Below are 23,358 nucleotides of genomic sequence, written 5' to 3' on the forward strand. Positions count from 1 at the left end.
TGTTTCTATAAAGAGCAGTATAGTATGACAGGTCTGCTTCGAGAGGAGAGACAATGAAGTGAAGGAAAGACACTGTGAAGTTCTCAGTCCATTTTGTTTCTAAAAAAAGAGATCTTGTGTTATTCTGCATGGAATAAGAGGAAACGCTTCAAAGAGAGACACTTTTAGCAAAACTACATCATGTCCTCATTTTCCTTCCAAGCCAGTTCACGATGCCATGTGACTGTCCCCGTTTATGTGAGGAAATGAAAAGCTCAATACAAAGGAACGGGGTTGTGACTGTTCAGCACAGCGAGCAGCTAAAAGCTAATGTGTCTTTCACAAGCCCAAGAGAAGCTTTCAAAAGACACTGATTATCCATCTCAACAACGGACGGCCACGGTGTGCTTTATTATCTCGAATAGGTACACCAGACATTTTAAAGAAATCTACATTTGACAAATCACAACTTTTGTTTTATGCATGCATTATTGATAACATACACATGTTGAAGATTGAATAAATGAGATGAAATAAATAGGAGTTGACAGGCTTTCGTTTTTTCCCCCCTTATCCGTAAAACAAACAATGTACGCTTGCCTTTTATATTAGATTCAATGTTAGAAGTATGTTACAATTATCAGAACAATATGTCTCAAAGGTGTACTGCAGATGTGTTTTGGCGCCCCTGATTAGATTTCCTGCTACCCAGTCTTTGGGAATGACTTGCTGGGACAGATTTTTGTCAAAAGAGGTGGCAGTGTCGCCTCTTAAACAACTCTCGTTATCTCATTGCATGTCCGTTGTTCCACGTAAAATAAGAATTTAAGCGATTGGGAATTATATTCTTCCAGTGTTCCTCTAAAAGTCCTGTTCGTTCTCCACCTCGTGAGTTGGGCCTATTGTTGTATAAGGAGAGAGAAGTATGTTCCAGACCCAGGAACAAGCACACTTTAGTGCATTGCAGAAGTCTGGCCGCAGTAACAAGGGGAAGCCATGAGCAATGGAAACTGCAATAAGTCTTGGCTGCTGTCTCTGAGGATGAAGGGAAGGAGCAGAGGAGGGCAAAAGTGGGGCAGAGAGAGAGGCAATGCAAGTGATAGCGTGGGGACACTGAAGCCAGACGATTAACGCAAAAGTGCAATGTCGGCCAAAACACAGCCCTGGAAATGTGTTTTTTGACTGATATGTGACTCTCAGATGAAGACACCCTCGCTTTAGCTTTACAGCTAAATTATGCTTAGATATTATCTCGTTTCCATTTTCCTTATCTCGGTTGCTTGTTTTACGTCTGTGGTGCAAAACCTGCAAGTGAAGAAGAATGCCTCTATTTCACATAAACAGTGCCAGCAGTACTCCACCTTGTGTATCGCAGACTTATCTAGTGAGTTCACTTGCCTCACAAGACCCTGATGCCCAAGTCTGCCAGTCTTGACGACCTTGAAAGGACACTCGATTCAAAATAAATAACAAACCAAGTCTGAATAAGCTTCTAATGTTCTTAAAAGGGGGAGAAGGAATTCAGCCGCGGGTTTGCAGTGGGTGTTGATGGAGAGACTGATGGAAAGCATAAAACATTTTAAGGCCAGATGGGAGCAAAAAAATGAACAATGCTCTGGCAAGCAGAAACTAAGTCTTGTAAAATGTGAGTGTCCTGCTGTATAATCAAAAATGGCTTGTTTTTCTCCAGCGGTTTTTACTAGCAGAGCTTTCTGCCTTTTAATTTGGTCAGTGACATGATTGGAACTATGGCCATATTTTGTAATATGTCAGGGTGAACGCCATGCTATTGATTAATGCTTGTAGATTTTGGCAGTATAGAACCATTTTATAACTTTCCCATGTGAGATTATTAGTGCTCATATTATGTGGGTCGATTAAAGCAGTTTAATTCTACCAAGATCTTGGCTCACTTTAATGAATGGATGGCTGAATGAATATGTATGATGAGAGCTACGTGAAACCGGAGTCAAATTCCATGACGGCCATGTGTAAACACACATGGCCAATAAAGCTGATTCTGAATTAGTAAATTAGTACGGTTTTCTGTTTTTCTTCTTCTTTTTAAGCCGTTTACAAAGTGTTCCATCGTACATTTTTACTTTAGAAAAACGTGTTGTAAATATATGGTTAGTTACCAGAGTGTATGTATTAAAATATTTGCTTCATATTGCATTGTATGATAAACTATAACCTTCATGATAACTAACCCTAATCTAACTCAAACTGCAGAATATATGCTCACACACAAAGAAAACCACCAACTATGAATAAGTGTGATTTTACTAGCTTTTCAAAGGGCAAAGGTGCTCTTTGTTAAACTTTTTCTTTTTATGGGAGGCCACAGGCTTAGAGTCTCAGGTCTTCATGAGCAGCTAACACACAAATCACCACACAGCAAATCTGTTAGCGTAGCACTGGCGACTGACTGGATCCATTGTTGTTGTTCAGGAGTTCTTGCTGACTCGCAGAAATACCGGTGCTTTGCGACAGAGTTGGTGCCATAAACTGAAACGATGATTAGTGGTTCTTACCGTGGACAAAACTCAGACAGAATTGCTGAGGGAGACGCTTTGAGGCTCACCAATGTATAGTTTTCACGGATGCCTGACTCTATTTCTGTGCGGGCTTGATCACCACCTGTGTAATCACGGTGTCCTCTCACGTTGCAGGCCTTAGCGCATTATGGGATTTGAAGCCGATAAATGTAAATGGCCTTTGCAAGGGGGGGGTTCGCAGCGAAGTTAATTGGAAGCATATGTGCTGTGGCGCTGCAGTCTGACTATAGAAATCTCTGTGGCTCTGAGGGCTGGGGTTGGATTTTTGCTTGTAGAAAATGCTTAAGTACGTGAGGCTTCATGACTCTTATAGAACACAGGAACAATCAGCAAAATGGAAAATAAGAATCGTGGAGCACTGTGTGGTCGACTTGGCTTCTTTGTCTGAAATGAAAATGAGTCCATTGAGACCAGCCATACTTTTGATGAGAGAACTTTAAATTACATTTCACGCAAATCTAATAGACAAGACCGGAGATGACATATGGTGCTCTCCGTGTGCTCAATTTGTTCTGTTTATTTATTGACTGAAGAATTTAAAGAGTCCGCGGGCATAGGTTAGAAATATTCTGTTTCTTGCTGGAGTTGGATGAGAAGATCGGTTCCACTCTCGTGTCCGTCTGTTTTATTTAAGGCTCCATCCAGCAGCCAGTTAGCTTAGCTTTGCATGAAGAATGATCCTTTCTCCTTACGTCAAACTGTTCCTTTAAGCACAGGGCATCTCTTGTCTCCCGTGATCGCTCTGGAGGAGGATTAAACCATGCTAATGTCTGCTGTTTCTCTTACAGGAGAGGATGCTGAGTCAAAGTGGCGTGGCCGCACGGAGTCGAGATGTGTTTGGGCTACGCTGCCTACCAGGTAGGATTGTGCTTTTTAATGTACTATTGTAATTCCTAAATAATGACAAATGACCATTGCAGCCAGTCAGACACAAGACATGTATCAACGTTCTAAATGGTACAACACCTCACAGCACAAACTGCTCTAGGATCAGATGAAATACAGAACACTGCTGCTGAATTTATTGTTCTCTGTGGTTTGAAATCTCCGTATTGCATTTGCAGCCACACCTGGACCAGGAATGTCAGGGCAGGCGCTTTGCCTTTTGAGATGGGAAAACATCAGTTGATGAAAAGCTAATCTGAACATACAAAAGGGGTTTGTGCGTGTGGTCAGGATCAAACAAGTCTTGTAGCTTTATTGCAGAATGAAAAGTGCTCTGATGTCAACAAAATTAATTTATAATCAGCAGCTGAAGGTGAGGCGTTGCAGAGCTTAAGATAATAGATGATTAAAACACAGAGACTGACTTAAAGTCACTGCAGAATTGAATCGTTTGCGAGCAACACCACTACGAATGTATATTACAAGGCGGTGTTGTGTATTCACATTTGTATTATTCACTTTGTATTAACGAGTGACAATTGTGGTCAATTACTGGTTGGCCTCACTGTGTTCTTCCAGCACACCATCCTGCACCGCCCTGGGTGGACTAACTGAAACGTTGTTAAGTCCCGCCCCTTGAAGGCAGACTAGCCAATCATAGCTTAGCAAAGGGTCAATTATGTTGCCCCACCAACTGTGATCCTGATCACCCTGTCCTCCCTCTGCTGTAGAGAGCTGATCCAGATAGTTTAGCCAGAGGTTCGACCCTCTTAACCCAAGTGATAATCTGCTGGTTGGTGCTGGACCACAGACAAGCTTTGCTGCTGCAGTCTCAGTTATTTCCCAAGCCCGGCCCTGCTCATATTTCTGTGTCAGCACCACCCTGCTGGAGCTTTTTATAAGAATACCAGCAGACCAGAGGGCCTGGATCTGAGACCGGTTAATCTTTTAATGCTGAACATCAGCAGTTACTCACAGCACTCTTCACCAGAGCAGATGTAAAGGAGTGTGTGGGTGTGTTTGACAGGAGGTTACGAGGTGATGCTTCCATTGCGTTTTTAGTCTCAGCACATCACCTTATGACCTTTTCAGTTTCATTTTGTTCACAAACACTTAAAATACAAGTCCAATTATACGTTATATTTATTTTGATGGTTTTTGTATTTTCTCTTTCTATGAAAGCCCATTTCCACCACTGTGATGCAACAAATTAAGATCCTGCAAGTCATAATTATGAGACAGTTAAGTTATAATTATGAGCTACTATCTCATAATTATGACTCATAATTTCGATTTAGTATCGCATAATTTCAATTTTGCAATGCAACCTTCGCAGGTAAAAGCCAACGAGAGGAAGCTAACGGCCGCTCAACATGTAGAATAGCGTTCATTTCCGTTATTTTGACAGCAGTGTCTGTATGTTTTACTTAACCACAGTGCGCTGATTAAGCTAGCAGCAAATCACATCTCCTAATTACGATTTATTAATTATCAAAATTATGAGATGGTAAATCTAAATTGATTTACAGGATCTTCATTTTTTTCATTACAGTGGCGGAAATGGGCTTCCACACCTTTCACACATAAACAGTTATACACAAACGGCACACAATCATTCATGTACACATATTCTATATACAAACACACACACACATTTGTCATTCACTTAGTCAGCTTAATTTGTTTTCATCAAATACTTTCCAGACTCAGCTGGTCCTTGACACACGGCGATCCTATTCTTAGCTGTTAACAACACTGTGAGATGTTGACTCTCTTTACCTCACATTTGTATCCCCCTGCTGGCTTTCAACTTCATCTCAAACACCATCCTACTGTTCACTTTCTTTTCTCTCTCTCTCTCTCTCTCTCTTTCTCTCTCTCTCTCTCTCTCTCTCTCTCTCCCTCTCCCCCTCTTCCATTCCAGGCACATCAGAACCACAGCTGTCCACGAGAACCTGCCTTATATTAAGAGAGGAAGAAACGTGTATTAGCACCATTTATTATGTCTCCTTTTTTTCTTCTCTTTTCCCATTGAGATCTGGGAGCTAAGTTTACTTGCTAATTGGCCTGCTGTAAATGTATCGTTTCATTTAATTTTGGACATTTTATGTAAAACGATTCAGATTTCAGGCAGGGAATTTGATCCCCTTGGCTCTGTGCACGTTTTGCAGCGTAAGTGTTGAGACAATTTGTGAGAACAAGTTCACTTTCAAACACAAAGGAGTCGCGAGTTGGTGTTACCCCACCGAGGGAAAAAGGCTCACATTGCACCTGTAGACTCTCTTTCTCTTTCATGCACGTACTCTGCAGAAGGATGGATCATCAGTCCACGCTGCATGCGTGTCTTTTACTTTTTTGGGGGTTCAGTGGTGCTTTTGTTGCATGGCCGGGCAATTTAGGGAGGGCTATTATAAAAAAATTAAAAAAGGCCCGTCTCAAGCTCGATCCACCAACAGCGACGGGAATCTCAAAATCAGAAATATGTTTGCAGAAGTTGTCCCGTTCTCCCAGTAGTTAACGGGCAGTGCTCGGTGTCCCCGGTGTTCTCATGTGACACCGGGACACAGGACCGCAGAAACCGAGCCGGCCCGCGGGAGGGCAAACGGGTCAGGACAGCTCCGGCAGCCATAGGTAGATCATGTACCTTTTCAAAGCTGCGAGAGGGGGAGGGGGTATACTGTCCATTCACACACAATGCCAAGAGTCCAGGACCCCCTTCAGAGCAACTTCACAATCCCCTTTCTCCACAGTCTTATGTTACTGTGGGATTAAAAGGCTGTCAATCAGCTTTATACTCCGTTGATTGATGGACAAGAGGCCAGAGCATCGATGTTTGTATACTTGGGTTTCGATCTTTAAATCAGGAAAAAAAATATTAAATTTGCTTTTTTTGGGGGGCTTTTATATTTCTGATACTCAATATGTCTGGAGACATAGTGTATTATATTGTTGTTATAATTCTCATACATACAACTTCTTGGCATTTTTCTCCTTGATGTGAGAATAACCTCATCAGTGACTAGCTTGTCGAAACAACTTGATTGGGGTCACCAACTTGAATCAAGTTGTTTCCTGGTCTTTACGCGTCCTCCCAGTGGGTCGAGGAGGGCCGGATACCTTTTCCGCTCGGTATGCATCCATTGCTGAAAATGAGGAACAAATGTGGACGAAAACAAATAAAACTGAGAGCATGTGGTTCAAATCCCTCTCAGCTGTATTTTCAGGTCGCTCTCTCCTCATAAGTGACCACAACATCAACAGAAGCCGCTGAAAACATTTAAGGGGAAACTCAAATTGAAAGTTAATGTGGAAAAACGTCCTTATTTTTGTTGAACAGCGAGCAAGGAATGTAAACGCTTTTAAAATACGTTCTTTAACACACATTGAAATGGCATATTAATGTATGCATACATTCTGCGTCCTGCATACTTAATCTGCATACTGCCTACTAAATTAACGATTATACGGTAGTATGCCAGGCAGCAGACTGTTCGTACGGGAGTATTCTCAAGCAATACGTCTTCTCTGTATCACATGACTGTTTTACGTGACCAGTTCAATCTACCACTGAATGAAAGATTTTCATCACTAATGTAAATCAAAGTTAAACTATAGGATATTTTTGTGTTGAATCTATTTTCTAGAGTTCATTATATATGAGAGCTCCTGCATTTTTACCCTTAACGTCACTTGCTGTATTCTGAATTTTATTCAACGGTTAATTATTTAAACCTTTCTCCCTCGCAGACTGCCATTGGTCTGAAGAGACGCCGCAATGCATTTTGGGAGCGGTTGAGTATGTCCATTAAGCTCACGTCTCATCTTGTATACATATGGGGTTTTCTCGCGTCAGCTTCCGCAAGGTTTAGAGGTTAAAGAAGCAACTGCGTTCGTAGAGCATACATCATTACACACTCTCTGTAGCTCTCCAGGAAGCACATAAAATGTTTTATTTGATTAAAGGACAACAGTCTCGTAAAACACCTTCACTTTTTCACAGCTGACTCACTCTGGGCTGAATCACCTGCTCACACAAACGTCTTAAATCTCACCAAAGAGTGCAAATAGGTCCAGAAGCCTCTGCTTCCTGTCTTCCTCTTCCTCCCCCCCAGCTCAGAAATCTGCACGCTACAGGAATGTTTTTGGCTCTGTTGCACCCTGGGGAGACATTAAACATGGCCTTTCGGAAAAGCTACAGATTGTCCTTTTGAAAGACAACAAGGGTTCACTTTTGTCCACTGTGATACTAAGCATCTCAAATCTGTCGCTACATCATGTGTGTGGTCGGATTTAATTGATAAGTCCAGCCTCGGGTTCTCATGGTTTGTAGGCGAAAGGGAATCGGCATAATCATAGAGCACGCCCTAAGATTGAAACTCCTCTTGCACAATCAGCAAATTATGGTCTTGGAAGTAAAGGCTCCTCTTCCTCTTTCTCTCACAGCACAAACAAGTGTTTCATGTGTAAAAAATATCTTCTTCCTGTTTACGCTTTATCCCCAAAACATTCTTTAAGATAAGTAGCCCAACTGCTAATCTGTCATGTTCAGTTTTAAGGACCGAGCTAGTTCCTTCCACATGTGCAGGGAAGGAATTTTTTTGTTTCCCTCAGAATGTTTTAGTTTTTTTCAGTTTCTACGGACCAGCAGTCTTTCCTCGGCTATTTCATGGTATTTTGAGCCAATATGAAAACATTTCCCTTGCCATGTGTTAGTCCAAACACTCTTATTGTGGACAAAAAGCCCATTTTCTCATCGCTCCCCAAACCTGGACTCTGTTGCCATGGAAACCCACAGTCTAGCTGACAAAGGGTGTGTGTGTGTGTGCGTGTGAGAAACTGTTTTCCTTTTCTCCCATTTGAAAGTGTTTATTCACATCTGTGTTTGTTTGTCAGAGAATTCTCTGGGTGAAACGTTTGTTTTTGGAAGCTTTTGTCCTGGAATTTCAGATGTTCCTTCTCCTTTTGTGGATCCATCACTCTCTCAATCAGATTACTATTACTAGATAATTTTGCATCTGTAGACATTTCTCAAAATCTGGGTATTTATTTTAGATATTTAAACTTTCATTTAAAGTAACCTATACAGTAGACAATACTCGTCTTCTCTGAGCCTTTCCTTAAACCATGGTTACCCAATTATTAAAATGTTTCGCAAATTATCCTCTGAATTTAATTTCTCATGCCATGCAGTTTTTAAATAATTCTGGATTTTATATCTACAACAACTTCCTGTGTGTTTTAAAATAGCCATTCAAGCGTCGTTGGGAGAGCTCTGCTGTACCTGTGTGAATCATAACATAGATTTGGTTATTCACCAATAAAAAATGTCAAGTTTCAAGTACTTATCAGAAAACGAATGAGTGTAATATAACTAAAAACAGAGTCCCTGTCATCTGTAAGACAGCATTTCCGTTGTTGTCCTTCCCGCTCCTCCCGGTTCCTCCTCTGTGGCCTGAGGACTTGCAACAATAAGCGACAGCTTGACCTTTCTGTTTGAAGATATTTGTTACACCCACTCCCAGTAGCTCCCTCAGTGAACTTTCATGCTGCTGTTTGTTTCTCTGTTCACTTCCTGTTATGTATCCTCTGAAGAGCCCCCACCTCAAAACACTCAGTTATGTAATTTCATCTGACATGTAGAAAACTGCGTTACCCATAAGCTTCATCCTGTAACCTCTGCATTCCACCTCCCTTCTGTCCCCCACTAGGCGAGTGTGTGCTTCAGCGAGCTGTTATGGTGAGGAAGAAGTTGACTGCCAGGGAAGGAAGGGGCTGGGTGTCTGGGACCCTCTTCTGTACCCACTTTAGAGTCGCCTTTGTGCCTCAGGACAGTCCCAAACCTGACGTGAGTCCTTCTGAGCAGCTGTGCGGATTAAATACTCGTACTCTATCATGGTGAAATAATGTGGTGTTATTGTCTGTTTAAAAGGATGATTCATTGTGAAAAACATGAAAGTATTTTATTTATTTCTTTGCAGTACATATATATTTGTATTTAAATGACTGTCATGTTGCAGGACAATGCAGATCCAGTGCTTTTAGGAGATCATGATGTGGCTTTGGCGTCCATAGAGAAGGCTGTGGTTGGTAAGTAAAACCTTAATGTATGTCCACATTTTAACTGCTGACCAGAGAGACTGCTGGGGATATATTCCAATCACAGACTAGTAAACTGGTGTATAGCATGCCTTCTGCTGTGATGTTATTAATGCTACAGCTAACAACTATCAGATTTTATTAATCCATACTTGCGTTACTTATAATGAAGATAAGAAGACACTGTCATATTTCATAGTCGTTTAAAATGGTTTTGATAAAACTTCCAAACAGAGTGGTTATCATTAAATTGGTTTGGATTAAAAAAGGGATTTTTACCACAGCAGGTGATTCCGCCATGACAATTAAAAGTACTAGAGAGGTGTTTACTGAATGTAAGAAAACATGCTGACCATAAATAGTATCAACAATGGAATTTGATTTCATAAATGTAAGTTTATAAACTTGCATATTAGCCCTAACTATGGAATTGTAATACAAGTAATAAGGAAACTTCCCCATCATTACTAATATGTAACTATGTTAAATTTGCTAATTATATAATGTGCGGGTTTTTGGCTCCCTTGCAAAGTTATTTTCAGTAGAGGCCACATACTGTAAGTGTGTTCTGTATGTTGTGCATACTCCAGGTTGTTTCTGGCTCTTGCCCCATTTGTTTGTTTAAAGTTTAATTAGCCCCCTCCTGTGTTGCAGTGGGCCCAAACAGGACCAAGCTGGTGACCCCAAACTCCTCACTAAAGTTCACTCCAGAGGAGCTGGTGCTTTACTGTAAGGACCTGCAAGTCATCTGCTTCCTGTTCGACCGCCTCACTCCTGACGCACAAGTCATTGAGGTGTGTTCATCCTCTGATTTAGGGACTCTTGTGTGTCCAGTCCAAAACAGGAATTTGCAGACAACCACAGATGTTCTTTCCCAGCCTTTAGAACAACTCTTTATAGATTAGTTTTTTGTTCTTGTTCTTTTTAATCAAGTTAATTATCTGTGTGTTTCAGTGTGCCCTATTTTATGCCTTCTCATATGCACTTTCAAAATGATTCTCCTAGAGAGTGTGCACCAGGGTTGGTAAAGATTTGCATGAGCCTGCATCTTTCGGAGGTGTATGTGTATTGGCTTAGATTCAAGGCTCTGGTTACTGTCATTCTGTTCACCAGTCATTTCAGAGCGACTTCTGCGTGGAGAAGCTGATCGGTACCATACACCGTTGATACGACTCTGCACGGCATTGATGTTGAAAGCTGATGACCTTTGTCATGTTGATGAGCTTACTGTGCTTTCCCTCCTCAGATAACCTACACCATCGCCAAGACCTACCAGCCTCTTAAACCAGGGTCCGTTTTATCTTTCCAGAACGCTGCCCTGGGGAGTGTAGGTGAGTAGATTAATGCATTCGCCATCATATACAGCTCATATACAGCCATGCATTCCCTCCCTGGCCCCGGTACAATAGCTCATCAGCCTGTCTATAATCCTGCAGCTATGGTGAGTCATCAATGACATAGAGAGGGTACTTCAATATAGCTCACATATTTTGGGGGTTTTTCATTATTTTGCTTGGTTATACTAGACAATAAAGGATGATATGCGATTCAGTCTAAATGGTGTCTGAATCTCCCGTGTCCCATTCATACCAATCTTAATGTACTAACCTTGAGCAAATCGTCTATAGTATATTGCAGAGATACGTGTTAAATTAAATAATGTTTCAGGCGCCATAGCCTTATGTGGGTGTCTGTTTGGATGATTATGACACAAAAATGATCTATGAAGTATTTATCAGTAAATCTGTCATTCATTCTTTTCTGTGCATATTTCACTGTGATAAATATTCATAGAAATAACACCTCTATGAAAGTGAGAAAGGCCCACATGACTCAAATATGCGGCACGAATGTGTCAGTCATGCACTGCACTTGCTTTCTAAAACCTTGTGTGTTTTCTCCCTTCCATCAAGTCTGTTCTCACTTTGATTTTCACCCACTCTCGATCCAGGAACAGAATGTACCCAAGAAATGCTGCTTGGCATTCACACAAGACTTCAACTCTGTTTCATCTATTTTTGTTTCTGTCTATGTCTACTTTGTGAGACAGGACAAGATGTTGCAACTTAAGACTGGAGCGAACCTTAAACGGGGAACATAATAATTTCTGTGCAGAACAGAATGACTGAATAAAAAACTCACATCCTCTCCGGTTGGCAAAATTAGAAACAATCTCGGCCATTATGATTCAAGGAAAAATGTTGTCTTTGAAACCATGCCCAGATGTTAGGAAATCTCTGACTGGTTTGAAAGCGAGGCACAAAAACATTTTCATGGGTGGATTTTGACGGAGATTGAAAGCCTCAATTTATGAAAGGTTAAACCAAAGTAATTAAATGCAATACTGTGCTATCAGGGAGGGGATCTAACTCAGTGTCAGCAAATATAACACTCTTTACCTCTTTTTAATTAAACAAAATGATTATGCCCAATAGTAACTAAGCCACTGGCTGTTCACCTCAACCATATAGAGTAATATGAGCCTGTCTGTACAATACATTATGCTATGTTAAAGCCACGGCAGGCTGATCAGGCTGTGGAAGACTGTCAGCCGTTGGATAAATAATGCAGGTCCCCCCCTTTGAAACAAGTCGCTAGATGACCTACAGTTAAACTCTGCCTCAGGGGTCAAGTGTGTCCAGTGTGTGGTCAGTGCGTTGACGACGTGACTTTAACATTGTGATTCTCCAAAAGATTCAATCGCAGCCTCAGATGCGATTGTCACAGTCAGTTATTGACATTAAATATATTCAATCCAATGACACAAGACTTCTAAGAGTTTGCATCAGTTTACCCTTTTTTAAATAGCATGGCATTCTCTTTTAATACAACAGTAAGGGTTGCCAGGCTGCCATTGGCAACTACTTTGAGAACCACCAATTATTGGCCTTTGGCTGCCATCTGGGGCAGCATAGAGACAGCAAAGGGGCAAAATGTGCATCCCAAAATAAAGACAACGCAGCACGTGACAACTGAAGCTGGAAACTGAAATATTTCGCAAAATTGACCTCAACAATTAATCAACTCTTCTCATGATACACAAGGGTAGCGCACTATTAATTACTTTCTGATCTGCCATTTTGAGAAATTGGCAACGAATTCTTGGCCTTGGGTCGCCATCAATGTAAAACATAGCAAAATAACACCCCAAAAAGAAATAGAGAACTGCCAATTATTTCATAAATTTAACGATCAATCGTCTGGTCTATAAAAGGAGAACCATGCCATTAACAAGCTCCCAAAGTCCAATGTCACCTCTTTAGATTGCTTGTTTTTCCCAACCAACTGTACAAAACTCAAATAAATCTAGTTAACGATGATATCAAATTGCTGAATTTCCACCCTGGTCCCTCTCTTTAAAAAAGTATTTGAAAGCCTGTTTTCACAAAATGGATATGTTGTGTTTCTGTAATCAAGTCACAATATCGTCACATACTGTACCTGGTCATGTCACTGAGTGTGTCCTCAGCACAAGATATTGTGTATTATTGAGATGTTACTGTTTTTTCCTCCAAGAAATGAAGCAGTTTCTAAGCAACCGTCGGCGAAACACCCACATGAACTGGTTTGAGTCTACCTCGGACTGGGAGCAAGAGCTGGAGCGATGTGGGGCCACTGGCTGGAGAGTCAGCTCCGTCAACGACCGCTTCGAGATGTCCACCAGGTAAAATCACATTCGAGGTGAAAAGTAAGAGACAATTCTTGGATTTTTAAAGCCATGTTTTAACGTGGTACATTATGGAATATCCGTTTCCCAGATATGAGGCACACTGCTCCACTGATGTGTATTGAAAGGTCAAAACCGGTGGCGCTTTGAATACATACAAATCTCATCCATCCAAAATTGTGCATTCTTTCTGTTTCCTGTCAGCCTGCCGAGATCCATCGTGGTTCCACAGAAGGTCTTGGACACTGAGCTGAAGAAAAGCTTCGCCCACTTCAATGAAGGACGCATCCCTGTGAGTGCACTTAGTGTTGCGAAATGTTCTGATTTAACCGCCACGTCACGTACCACCACTTGTGAAAGATTGGTTCATTAAAGACCCAGTGAAACCGAATTTAGAGCACGCCTTTAGCTTCTCCACTGTGACTAATCCCCAGTGAAATATTTAAGCGGCGTACAGTCACAAGAGGGTTTTAAATAAAATATCTTGCATTTGATTGGACTGCGACAAAGTGGGCGGGCTTACAATGTAGTGTGATATGAGCTACAGAGGACTGTGGCTCCACGCACACACCTCCCTTGTTGCAAAGATGCAGAGTGATCGATGTATGGATGTCATGATATCATTGGTTGAAATTAGTCGGAACTAGTTTACCTACGCACACTTAATATTAAAGAAACGATCATTTAAGGGGGCAATTTCCATTTTCATCTTGACTTTAATTCATGTGTTAACAGCCTCAATCCTGTGAAATAATATGTTCTCTTAAAGCCACTTTATACAAAAAAACATTTATTTCATTTGTATATTTTCTACATATTTTACACATTATTCGGTCCTGGACTGTATGTGTAATTCCTGTATTTGTAACTCCAAAACCAAGAAACTAAGACACTAAACAAATGTAATTAATGGTAGAGCTGCTTACAAAACATGTTTACGATGCTTCAGGGATGGTACTCTCTTAATATTCTAACTGTAAACCAACTATGCTGCCATAGAATAAACCACATTTGTGTATACAAATTCAAACAAACAAAGTCTCTCAACTGGAGCGTAAATACAAGCAACATTACATGCTTGACTTTACATTGTCATGCTTTAAGGATGTGCTGATTTTCACAACTTAAAGCTTAAGTAAAAAATGTCAAAAGTGTATATTACATATTGTAAAAGAAGGCTGCAGCCATCTTTTAGATACATTTTCCTTTCTTATTAACATTCCTGTAAGAGAAATTACAACCAAGTGCCTTTTAGGGAGTTTGAACAATGTGGAACGTGTTATTAATGAGGGTGAAATGGTGTTTTGTGTTGCAGCGCTGGTGTTGGCGACATCCTAGAGGCAGTGATCTACTGCGAATGGCCAGCTTCCAGAACAACATCTACCACGAGAAGGACGACATCAGGTGTGTTTGTTGTTGTGTACTTGTGTCAGCTTGAGCATTAACATGTGAATGTGTTCAAAGAAGGTTTAACTGTAGTCTTGACTGTAGACTAACTCTCACAAGGCAAAGCAGTGGAACAGTAAACTAATAACAGGTTTGATGTCATGCCTTAAAGTTACTGCTGGAAACAAGCAATTAGCAGTCTGTTTATTTGAATCATCCTGTAGAGAAGATGCAGTGTTGTGTTTGTTAGTTACATGAATACAGGAAACCAAACTGCTGAAATAGTCCTCACTAAAATATCTTCTGGCCACAGCCTAAATACTGCAAGCTGTTAAAGGAGCTTAGACTCCAGTTTAAAAGCAACGTAATACAGCATTAAGTCAGAATAGCAGACTCAATTTGTATTGAGTTTTTACAGCTGATGTAACATTTAAAACGACTACTTCTGAGGAAATATCACAGTGTGCTCTGATTCTCAAAGCCATTTAACCTCAAGTTTGGAGATGAAATTCAGTGTTCACAAGGATGGGACTAAAAAGCCACTGAAAGGCGGACAAGTTGTTTGCAAAGTTTGCCGATGTGGCAGTGGGTTAACAGCCGGGTGTGTTCTCTAGAAACCTGGAGATGATCCTGTTTGGTTGCCAGTCGTCTCTGTGTGTGGTGGTGGAGCTAGGCGAGGAGCTGCCCTCACCTGCAGATATCCAGCTGGCTCACGGCCGCCTGCGCGCCCTCAGTCTGGGAGGTGAGGATGAGACATGAGCACGCACACAACACCTGAGCAAATATGTATTTACGCCCACCATAAAAGAAAAACTCTTGAACGCATGAAGTGAATTGTGACAAATTAAGCGTCCTCATCTTTCACTGGTTACAGAGACCTCTCTATGTAAGGTAGGTGGTCTGAAGGGTCCTTGACACAAAAATACTTAATTATTTATTCACGTAAAGATATAATATGCGTCTTCTCTGCCTAAAAACAACTAGACCATGTTCTATATTTTTATTGAGCTGTGTTACATTATCCTAAATGTTTCCAACAACTTTCAAACTTTGAGAAATCCGTAATTTGAATCAAGTTAACGGTCTGTTTCATTTGGTCGCCTTTCAGTGGCTTCATATCTCCTTTGCGCTTGCCTCAGCGTTGTGGTTGTCTGCCAGACGACAGAGTTGTTTTGGGTCTGAAACTCCAGCACTAGTAGCTCAAAACAGGCTTTGTGAGATGGCCTTTTTTGTTTTTGTCATGTAGGCACACACAGAACATTCCACGGTTGAGTAAACAGATAGATGACAAAACTCATGGTCGTCTACAAACTACTGGCCTTGGAAATGAAACGCTGACCTGTCTCACACACACACACACACGCACACACACACACACACATTTTTTTTGCACACGGACAATGTGTAAAGGTCACCGATTATCACGGTTCACACAATTGTCTGTTCAGTGTTTTGTCTTTTGTGCGTGAGTGCTTCACAGCTCAGAGGACTGTTGTGATGTATTTGGTCTGCTCACTGAAAGTGGGCTTTGAGTCTTCACAACAGCTAGATTTGAAAATAGACTTTTGGGGATTGAATTAAAGGCTTCTCTGTTTTGATGTTTATTTCCCATTCAGGGTTCCATTCGAAGATGTGGATGAGTTTATTTAAAAAGTACTTATTTGAATGTGAGTTGACTTTGATCAGTGTTCGATTGTTAAATTGACAATAGTTGAAGTTGGATCTCTGGGTAAAACTCTAATAAACAGGCAAAAGGTGCATATATTAAATTGTCAATTTGATGGTCCTATTTGCTAAATGACCATACAGCATTTTGAAAAGAAACACAAGATATGTTTTTAATCAAAGCTTTTAGTAATAGTAAATACTATAGTCCCAACAAACAGCATGTCTTCATCTGAGTTTGGATAGAGAAGAAGAGACGTTTTCATCAAGGAAGTCTTTCTACATATGTTGAAAACTTGTCGTTAGATGCTGCACGTTATTATAATCTTCATTTATAACTACAAACTATATCTTGTGTTGTGTCTGCTGTTATTTATTTGTTCTAACCGTCAAGTCAGCTGGAGTGCAGAGATCACCCTTACTGAGCCCATTTAAGGCTTTTGTGCATTTATAGCGATACATAATGTCTGAACATGATCGGTTTTGCTTCCAGATATCTCCACATCTGTGTCAGTGCCTGACGACAAATGGCTATCTACCCTGGAAAGCACCCACTGGCTGGACTACACCAGGTAACGGCTCTGATTAGCATCTGGCAATCCACGTCATCAAGAACAAAACGTTATCAGGTTCTTCCAACCATGGGATATATCAAATCCTGAAACTAAAGACTCTGTACGTTTAGAAAGTATAAAGAATATAATTAAAGTACCATATTTAAATACAGCATCCAAAGATTAAAACTTTCTGGTCACTTGGGGTCAATTTACTGTACGTTTGTTAAATGCATCATCCTTGATGAGGAAATCCTGGAAGGTTTCTCCGATGTTTCTTACCTTTCTATTTAATGAGAAAGATGCAGTGTAGCTATTTATTTACTGATTTGTAAATGTAGAAACAAATATTGTAATTAGCTTTACTCAATGGAAACATTACTGAAAGAAATTATAGGGAAACTTGAATGCTAAATTATGACATTAGTAGTGAGAAAAATTGTTTATTTTATTTCCCAGTTATTACATTATTTTTTTTGACATATTTGTGATGTGATTGCTGCATTTGTAAACGTAATGAGAGGAATCTGGTTTGATATAATCCACCTGCCCCTCTGTCTTCCAGGGCCTGTCTGAGGAAAGCTTCAGAGGTTGCCTGCCTGCTCCGTGGCGGTCACCTGACTGTGGCGCTGCAAGGTGAGTCACGTGACCCAGGCGCCGGCTCATGTTATTCAATCCATTCATTATTCACGGCGTCTCCCTCTCATTAATCCCACATTAAGGCTTGCCCTGAAGTAGCATTATACCGGCGACAAGCACAGTCCACTGAGCCTACATGCACACCGTCAATAGGAACCCATACGTTGAAGAACACGGCAACACCAGGCTGCAACTGTCGTGAAGATAGATTCCATATATGAAAAATGACCTCATGGAAATGATTGATCACTTGAAATTAAAATATATTATTGAAGATATAAATGAATCTCAAGACCTTCGTACATTAGGTTAATGTGACATTTTTACTTTTAACATGAAGCAAATGGTTCTATACCTACTTATAACTATAAAGATGCACACAGTAGAGTGAAGATCGCCAGCAGGTGTGTCTGCAACGACCACCGCTGTTCTGTGGGATTGAAAGCATACAGCCCTAATTTGGCTAACAGATGTTTTACGTCTGTAACTGTTGTTAGCTGATAGCCAAACACAGCATCCAAAACACTTAACGTGAGCACACTGCGTATCTGGGGCTGGGGTTCAAGGATGCACTCAGGAGCGGTCTACACCGATTCAGCACTTGTCACTGCGCAGGGAAAAGCCGTTGTGGTGCCGCGCAAGCCGTTGGAAATAAAGGGTTTTCAGGCGTCATTACCGCGTTCTGTGTGAAAGGACCATTAGCTTGTGAGTGAGGAGTCAGCATGCAGTCAATAGCGTGATAAAGCAGGCAATACACGTTTTTTTGAGAAAAGCTTTGAGTCACCACAACCACAAGAGGTACTTGAGCTTGCAGCCATAAATGAGCGGCAAAAAATATTGAGCAGTTTGCTGAAGCAGAGTGCGAGACCGGTCCTGGACAGACGAAGATGTTCACACACGCGGCCGATACACGCGAACATACTTCTTCAGAATCAGCTTTATTGGCCATGTGTGTTTACACATACATGGAAGTTGACTCCGGTTTCACGTAGCTCTTCGTACTTATATACATACTTCAATATAAACCCACACGTTACATTACGCTGATGCTTTTATCCAAAATGACTTTTTTGTTTGCTCTATACACCATAGACACAGCAACAGGGAGCAATTAGGGGTTAAGTGCCTTGCTCAAGGACGCAACGACAAGGACTAGCGGGGCCGGGGCTCGAACCACCAACCCTTTGATTGAAAGACGGGAATGCTAACCACTGAGCCACAGTCACCCCATGTCGCACACGTATGCTGCCACGGTTACTCCCGAGCCTGCGTCTGACTCTTGCTTTGTTGGAGTGTCTGCCTTAGAACAAGGGTCACCTCTATGTCACTGTGTGTCGAGATAAAGATGACGCTGGCTGTTGTTTGTTGTGGAGTAGAGGTGTCAACTGATCTCCATCTGGCAGTGAGTTGGATCAGGTGACGGGGAAAGCTACTCGTCAGACCAGGTAAACCCAAATCGTGCAGTGAGGGAGAGCTCGGAGTGTCTGCCTGGGGCTCCTGTCTGCAAAGTCTTCAGCTTTCACCTCCTCACGTTATTGCCGACAGTTTTTTGTGTTATAGTTGTTCTGACTCTGTACATTGTCAATCCTGAGGCTACTGAGACAGTTTGTCTGCTTTGTCTAACATCAGGCCGGCCTTTACGAGGCCTGTTTAGGTTCATATATCAAGTCGTGCTCCAAGTCTCTTTCATGCAGCAGATCTGACTCTGGCTGGGTCAGCCGTAAATATCCCTCTGCAGAAATGACTCACCGCACAAGCCCAAGAAAACTTGGTCTCTCATCAACATGCCTCTTCCTCTTGTTTTGCCTGGCACTGGGTTTTTGGTCTTTTGTATTCATCATCATCACTTTTATCCGCAAGTCTGTCCAATTGACATTATTTTTGCCTATTGCTCCCTCTCCCTTTTGTTGAACTGAATAGGCCTGAAAAAGATTCAGAGCAAAATTAAAGGGTGGTTGTAAATTAAAGGGTTGTTTGTCTGTCGTGGTGCTCTAAAAAATACTTTACAACGTTTTAGCTCAATACACAGTTGAGGTAGATGTCCGTAAATTATATCAAAGTTACTCTTCACCTTTTTCCAAGAGAAGTCATAAACTAATAAAGCCACAGGTATTTTAGCAATGCAGGAGGAATACAACATTCCACCCAAATGCTAAAATGATCATTACTAATATAGAAATGCATTCATAATAATAAAACAACAATGTTGCTGTTCTCCAGTATGTTGATGTAAAAACAACTGTCAGGTAACAGCATAGAAGTGTGAAGGCCTTTCAGCATGGGTTTATACGTTACAGAGGCAGACGACCGGGACATGGGCTGTGTGGTGTCCAGCCTGGTGCAGGTGATGTGCGACCCCCACTGTCGGACCCAGCATGGTTTCCAGAGCCTGGTGCAGAAGGAGTGGGTGATGGCCGGCCACCGCTTCTACAGCCGCATCAACTACCACCGCGACAACGACAAGGAGGAGGTGAGAGTGACAAGTTTAGCTGTGGAGATTTGGAATGATATGTGCTAAAGAGAAATAAATAAAGTTGACTTGCCTGCTGACTTCGCTCCTCTCTGCTCTCGGTCCCTGCAGGCTCCAGTCTTTCTTCTCTTCCTGGACTGTGTTTGGCAGCTCTTCTCCCAGTATCCCTCTCGCTTCCAGCTGACAGATGACTTCCTGTTGGCCCTGCACGACAGCCTCCACCTGCCACTCTTCTCCAGCTTCTTGGCCAACTGCCAGCGAGAGAGATGCAAACGCTCCCAGGTACTGGACACCTGAGAGGGGCTTTAGTATTTTGGCAACTCTATTGTGTCATCATTATAATGGAGGCTTAGGCAGTGACACTATATTTATTTTAAAGTCTTTACAATATAGTTTGCTGCAGACACTGTAGAGATATTTCTGGATCTATGTGATACTTTATTTCCCTGTTTTGTTGTTCGTGACAAAAACAGACCCTAGCCAAATCCCCATTACTCCATATAATATATGACAACACTGGTGCACAACATTGCATTGAAAGAAAATAAACGTTCAAAATGTATATCCCACTCTACCCAGAACCTCGGGCAGTCCTACACACCAGTCAATGGCTGGAGAGACGTGGAGTCTTCCTCAGATCCCACTGACCCCCCTCTGCCCTCGGTGTGGGACTGGTCCCTGCAGTACAGCAAGCACAGACGAGACCGCTTCACCCAACCCGTCCCCCCAATCCCTCCTCTCCAACCGCTGCTCAATGGCAACCTCAACACCAACCCAGACACACACAGGGTAGGTAGCTCCTTCTTGATGCAACACACCCTCTAGTGGCCATGTTGGGAACTTTAGATTTAACAGTGGCTCACTCCAGAGAGCATCTCATGTTGGGATTTTAATTTCCTTGTAGATTTTGACTTGAATCTGATCAGTTGATTGTGTGTATCCAAACAGTTTTGTGCAAAGGCAAATGTCAGGTTGGATGCTTAACATAGGATTGCTATAAAACAAGCAATCTTCACTGATGAATAAAAGTTAAGATTAAAGGCGTTAAATCAGGTTGTATTGAGGGGAAACTTGGCGGAGGGGGTCATCTGTATCCTAGGAACTTAACTGTATGTGTTGCATTTGTAAAAAGGACCAACATTGTTGCACAAAGAAGAAGCAGACTATAAATGGTAAAGGTGTGTAAGAAAACAGCCCTTTCCGTGAACATGTGTGCCAACAACAACATCAACAAGCACGAGTACGCCTGGTTCAGTTTTCGCTCTGGCTTTTGTGACCAAACGTAGTTTGGAGAGCCAGAACTTCTCATTTCCTCCCGGAAGATCTGGAAGTGTGTGACTCACGGTCACCAGTCAGTCATGTGTAGTATGAAAACCACATCGACTCCTAGACTCCTTGCGTCATGCGAACAGTGCAGCAATCTGACGACTATGAAAGCCCTGTAGTGTGAACTTGATATTTGCAACAGGCCACTGCACCATCTTGTGGTAACCATAACAAATGCATCCACTCCAAAATGACTCCTTGGGAACAGGTTGACCATTTCTGAGATGTATTGCTCTTCTCTGGTTAGGGGACTGTAGATCAGACATATTAGGTTCTTCTTATTATTTTTAAATACATAGTTACAGGACGCTGCAGTAAATTCCCTTTACACTTCATGGCACATGGTTGAGACCTATATTACACAACATTAGCTTGTTCCTGCGAGTGGAACTTATTGTATTAAAGTACAATGTCTGCGGCAGGTGTCTGCGACTTAAAATCTTGACTCACAGTAGCGTTTCCTCCCACCAGCTGACTGACACCATCCCCGGCTCCGTCTTCCTGCTCTCTCGAGGCACCTTCTCCTGTCCTGCTAACCTGCTTCCCTGGCGCGGCGGCAGTTCAGGCGTTTACAAGAAGAGTCATCGGAGGGCGGCGTCCTCCGAGAACGTGCCCGGCCTGGAGAGGCTGCTGAAAGCCTGGGCCCTGGCTGAGTTTCCCCAAGGCCTCACTTCCACCTCCGGACCTCAAGGACCACTTGACCCCTATGAGCCCTTACTGCCTCTCCTCATGGGGCCCTGCATGGGCCTGTGGAAGGAGTGCTACCTCCGGGGGGCGCTCCATGCACAGGTACGATGGAATTGTCCCGTAGGTGGTTTGGAATACTTCAATAAGAATGAAAGATTCTCAACAAAACATTGTTTACTGATGTTTTTGGTTCGCGGTCTATGTGTATGCCAACTAAATTTTCTCCCGAAGAGACAAAACAAAAATGATCTGTGCCACAGCCTGCTGTAACTAATGCATCGGTCTCGCAGAACTCCATTTTTTCCTTAAGATATTCTTAAGACACTTTTTTTATTATTTATATTTTTAAAATATGCATCAGATAGGCAGCACTAATCACTGGCTGTCCAATTTAAATATCGCAGGATTTTGTGTCAAGTGGGCAACATCCTCTACATCATTTATTTATTTAAATTTGGCCCACAAAACCTCCGTAAGGCTCCACATATCTGCTGCGTTACATCCTTTCACATCATGACTTCTTGTTCGAGTCTCTTTGATGTGCAGATTAGTTGAGCTGTTGATCGGCAAACTCCCGACATGGAGGCGGTGCAGCCTTTGTGATGTCTGCAACAGCGCGCTGATCCGTGTCCCCGCGGTGATGTCAAATATAGTCGAGGGCCGAGTGGGTGGATGCAGTCGTCTGTTTAATGGGAACTGCAGAGGACCAAGTTAAACCTATCAAACTGCTCAAACGCCTAACTCAGGTTAACGGTGCAGAGAGATTAGAGTAAATTCTGTTCATCGGTGTAATTGAAGTGTTTCCCCTTCAATTTCACACACCATTAAAGTGTGCCCCTCCCTCACCCCCTCAGGCCAACAAAAACCCTTTTCTGTCTTGTTCTCTTCGCAGCGTTGACACAAGATCTATTCATTCAGAAATCACTGTGCTTGGGAACCTCTGTACAGGTCCACTCCAAAGCAAACACCAGCTAGTTTTATTACCTGGAGAACTGGAGCAGCAGCCAGTCTATGTCTGGTTTAACGCGGCTGTTGGCAGCAGTTTTCTTGCCGTGTCACAGTTGTATCAACGTCTTGACACTACTCTAAACAAAGCTCACGTTTGATGCATTGCAGAGAAACCAGAACACCCTAAAAAATACTGTACCTTAACCATGTCGACAACAAAAACCTGAATGTTGTTTTTCTGACTCATTTTTTTGTGTTTTGACGACGGCCAGCGTAGTTCTCCTACGGGCTTGTAACACGGGATACGTTTTACCGCTAGATGCGTCAAATCCAAACATTGCACTTTTTAACAAAAAGGGATGATGATATTCAATTTTGATGTGGTTGTCAACAAAACCAACAACATGGTAGTTCATCTTTCAATACGTTCCAACCTTCCCTTGTTTTTTGGCACTCAGAAACGAGAGGGTGGAGCTAAGTACAACCGAACGCGGGCTA

General features: G+C 42.0%; 1 protein-coding gene across 1 annotated transcript in view; it reads left to right on the top strand.

Annotated features, from left to right (window-relative positions):
* The window catches only part of mtmr11 (myotubularin related protein 11), a gene marked incomplete at both ends in the record, with an annotated part of 28,102 nt that overhangs the window by 3,744 nt on the left and 1,000 nt on the right, over window positions 1-23,358 (top strand). Inside the window, 15 exons of the mRNA XM_079227460.1 lie at window positions 3,326-3,395; window positions 9,131-9,267; window positions 9,440-9,509; window positions 10,173-10,312; window positions 10,765-10,849; window positions 13,035-13,182; window positions 13,390-13,477; window positions 14,501-14,589; window positions 15,186-15,313; window positions 16,730-16,808; window positions 17,356-17,426; window positions 19,727-19,899; window positions 20,011-20,181; window positions 20,479-20,688; window positions 21,697-22,014. Of these exons, the coding sequence (XP_079083586.1) occupies window positions 3,326-3,395; window positions 9,131-9,267; window positions 9,440-9,509; window positions 10,173-10,312; window positions 10,765-10,849; window positions 13,035-13,182; window positions 13,390-13,477; window positions 14,501-14,589; window positions 15,186-15,313; window positions 16,730-16,808; window positions 17,356-17,426; window positions 19,727-19,899; window positions 20,011-20,181; window positions 20,479-20,688; window positions 21,697-22,014 (1,977 nt within the window). The remainder of the gene's footprint in view (window positions 1-3,325; window positions 3,396-9,130; window positions 9,268-9,439; window positions 9,510-10,172; window positions 10,313-10,764; window positions 10,850-13,034; window positions 13,183-13,389; window positions 13,478-14,500; window positions 14,590-15,185; window positions 15,314-16,729; window positions 16,809-17,355; window positions 17,427-19,726; window positions 19,900-20,010; window positions 20,182-20,478; window positions 20,689-21,696; window positions 22,015-23,358) is intronic.

This window comes from Taurulus bubalis (genome assembly GCF_910589615.1).
Source record: "Taurulus bubalis genome assembly, chromosome: 12".
Lineage (NCBI taxonomy): Eukaryota > Metazoa > Chordata > Actinopteri > Perciformes > Cottidae > Taurulus > Taurulus bubalis.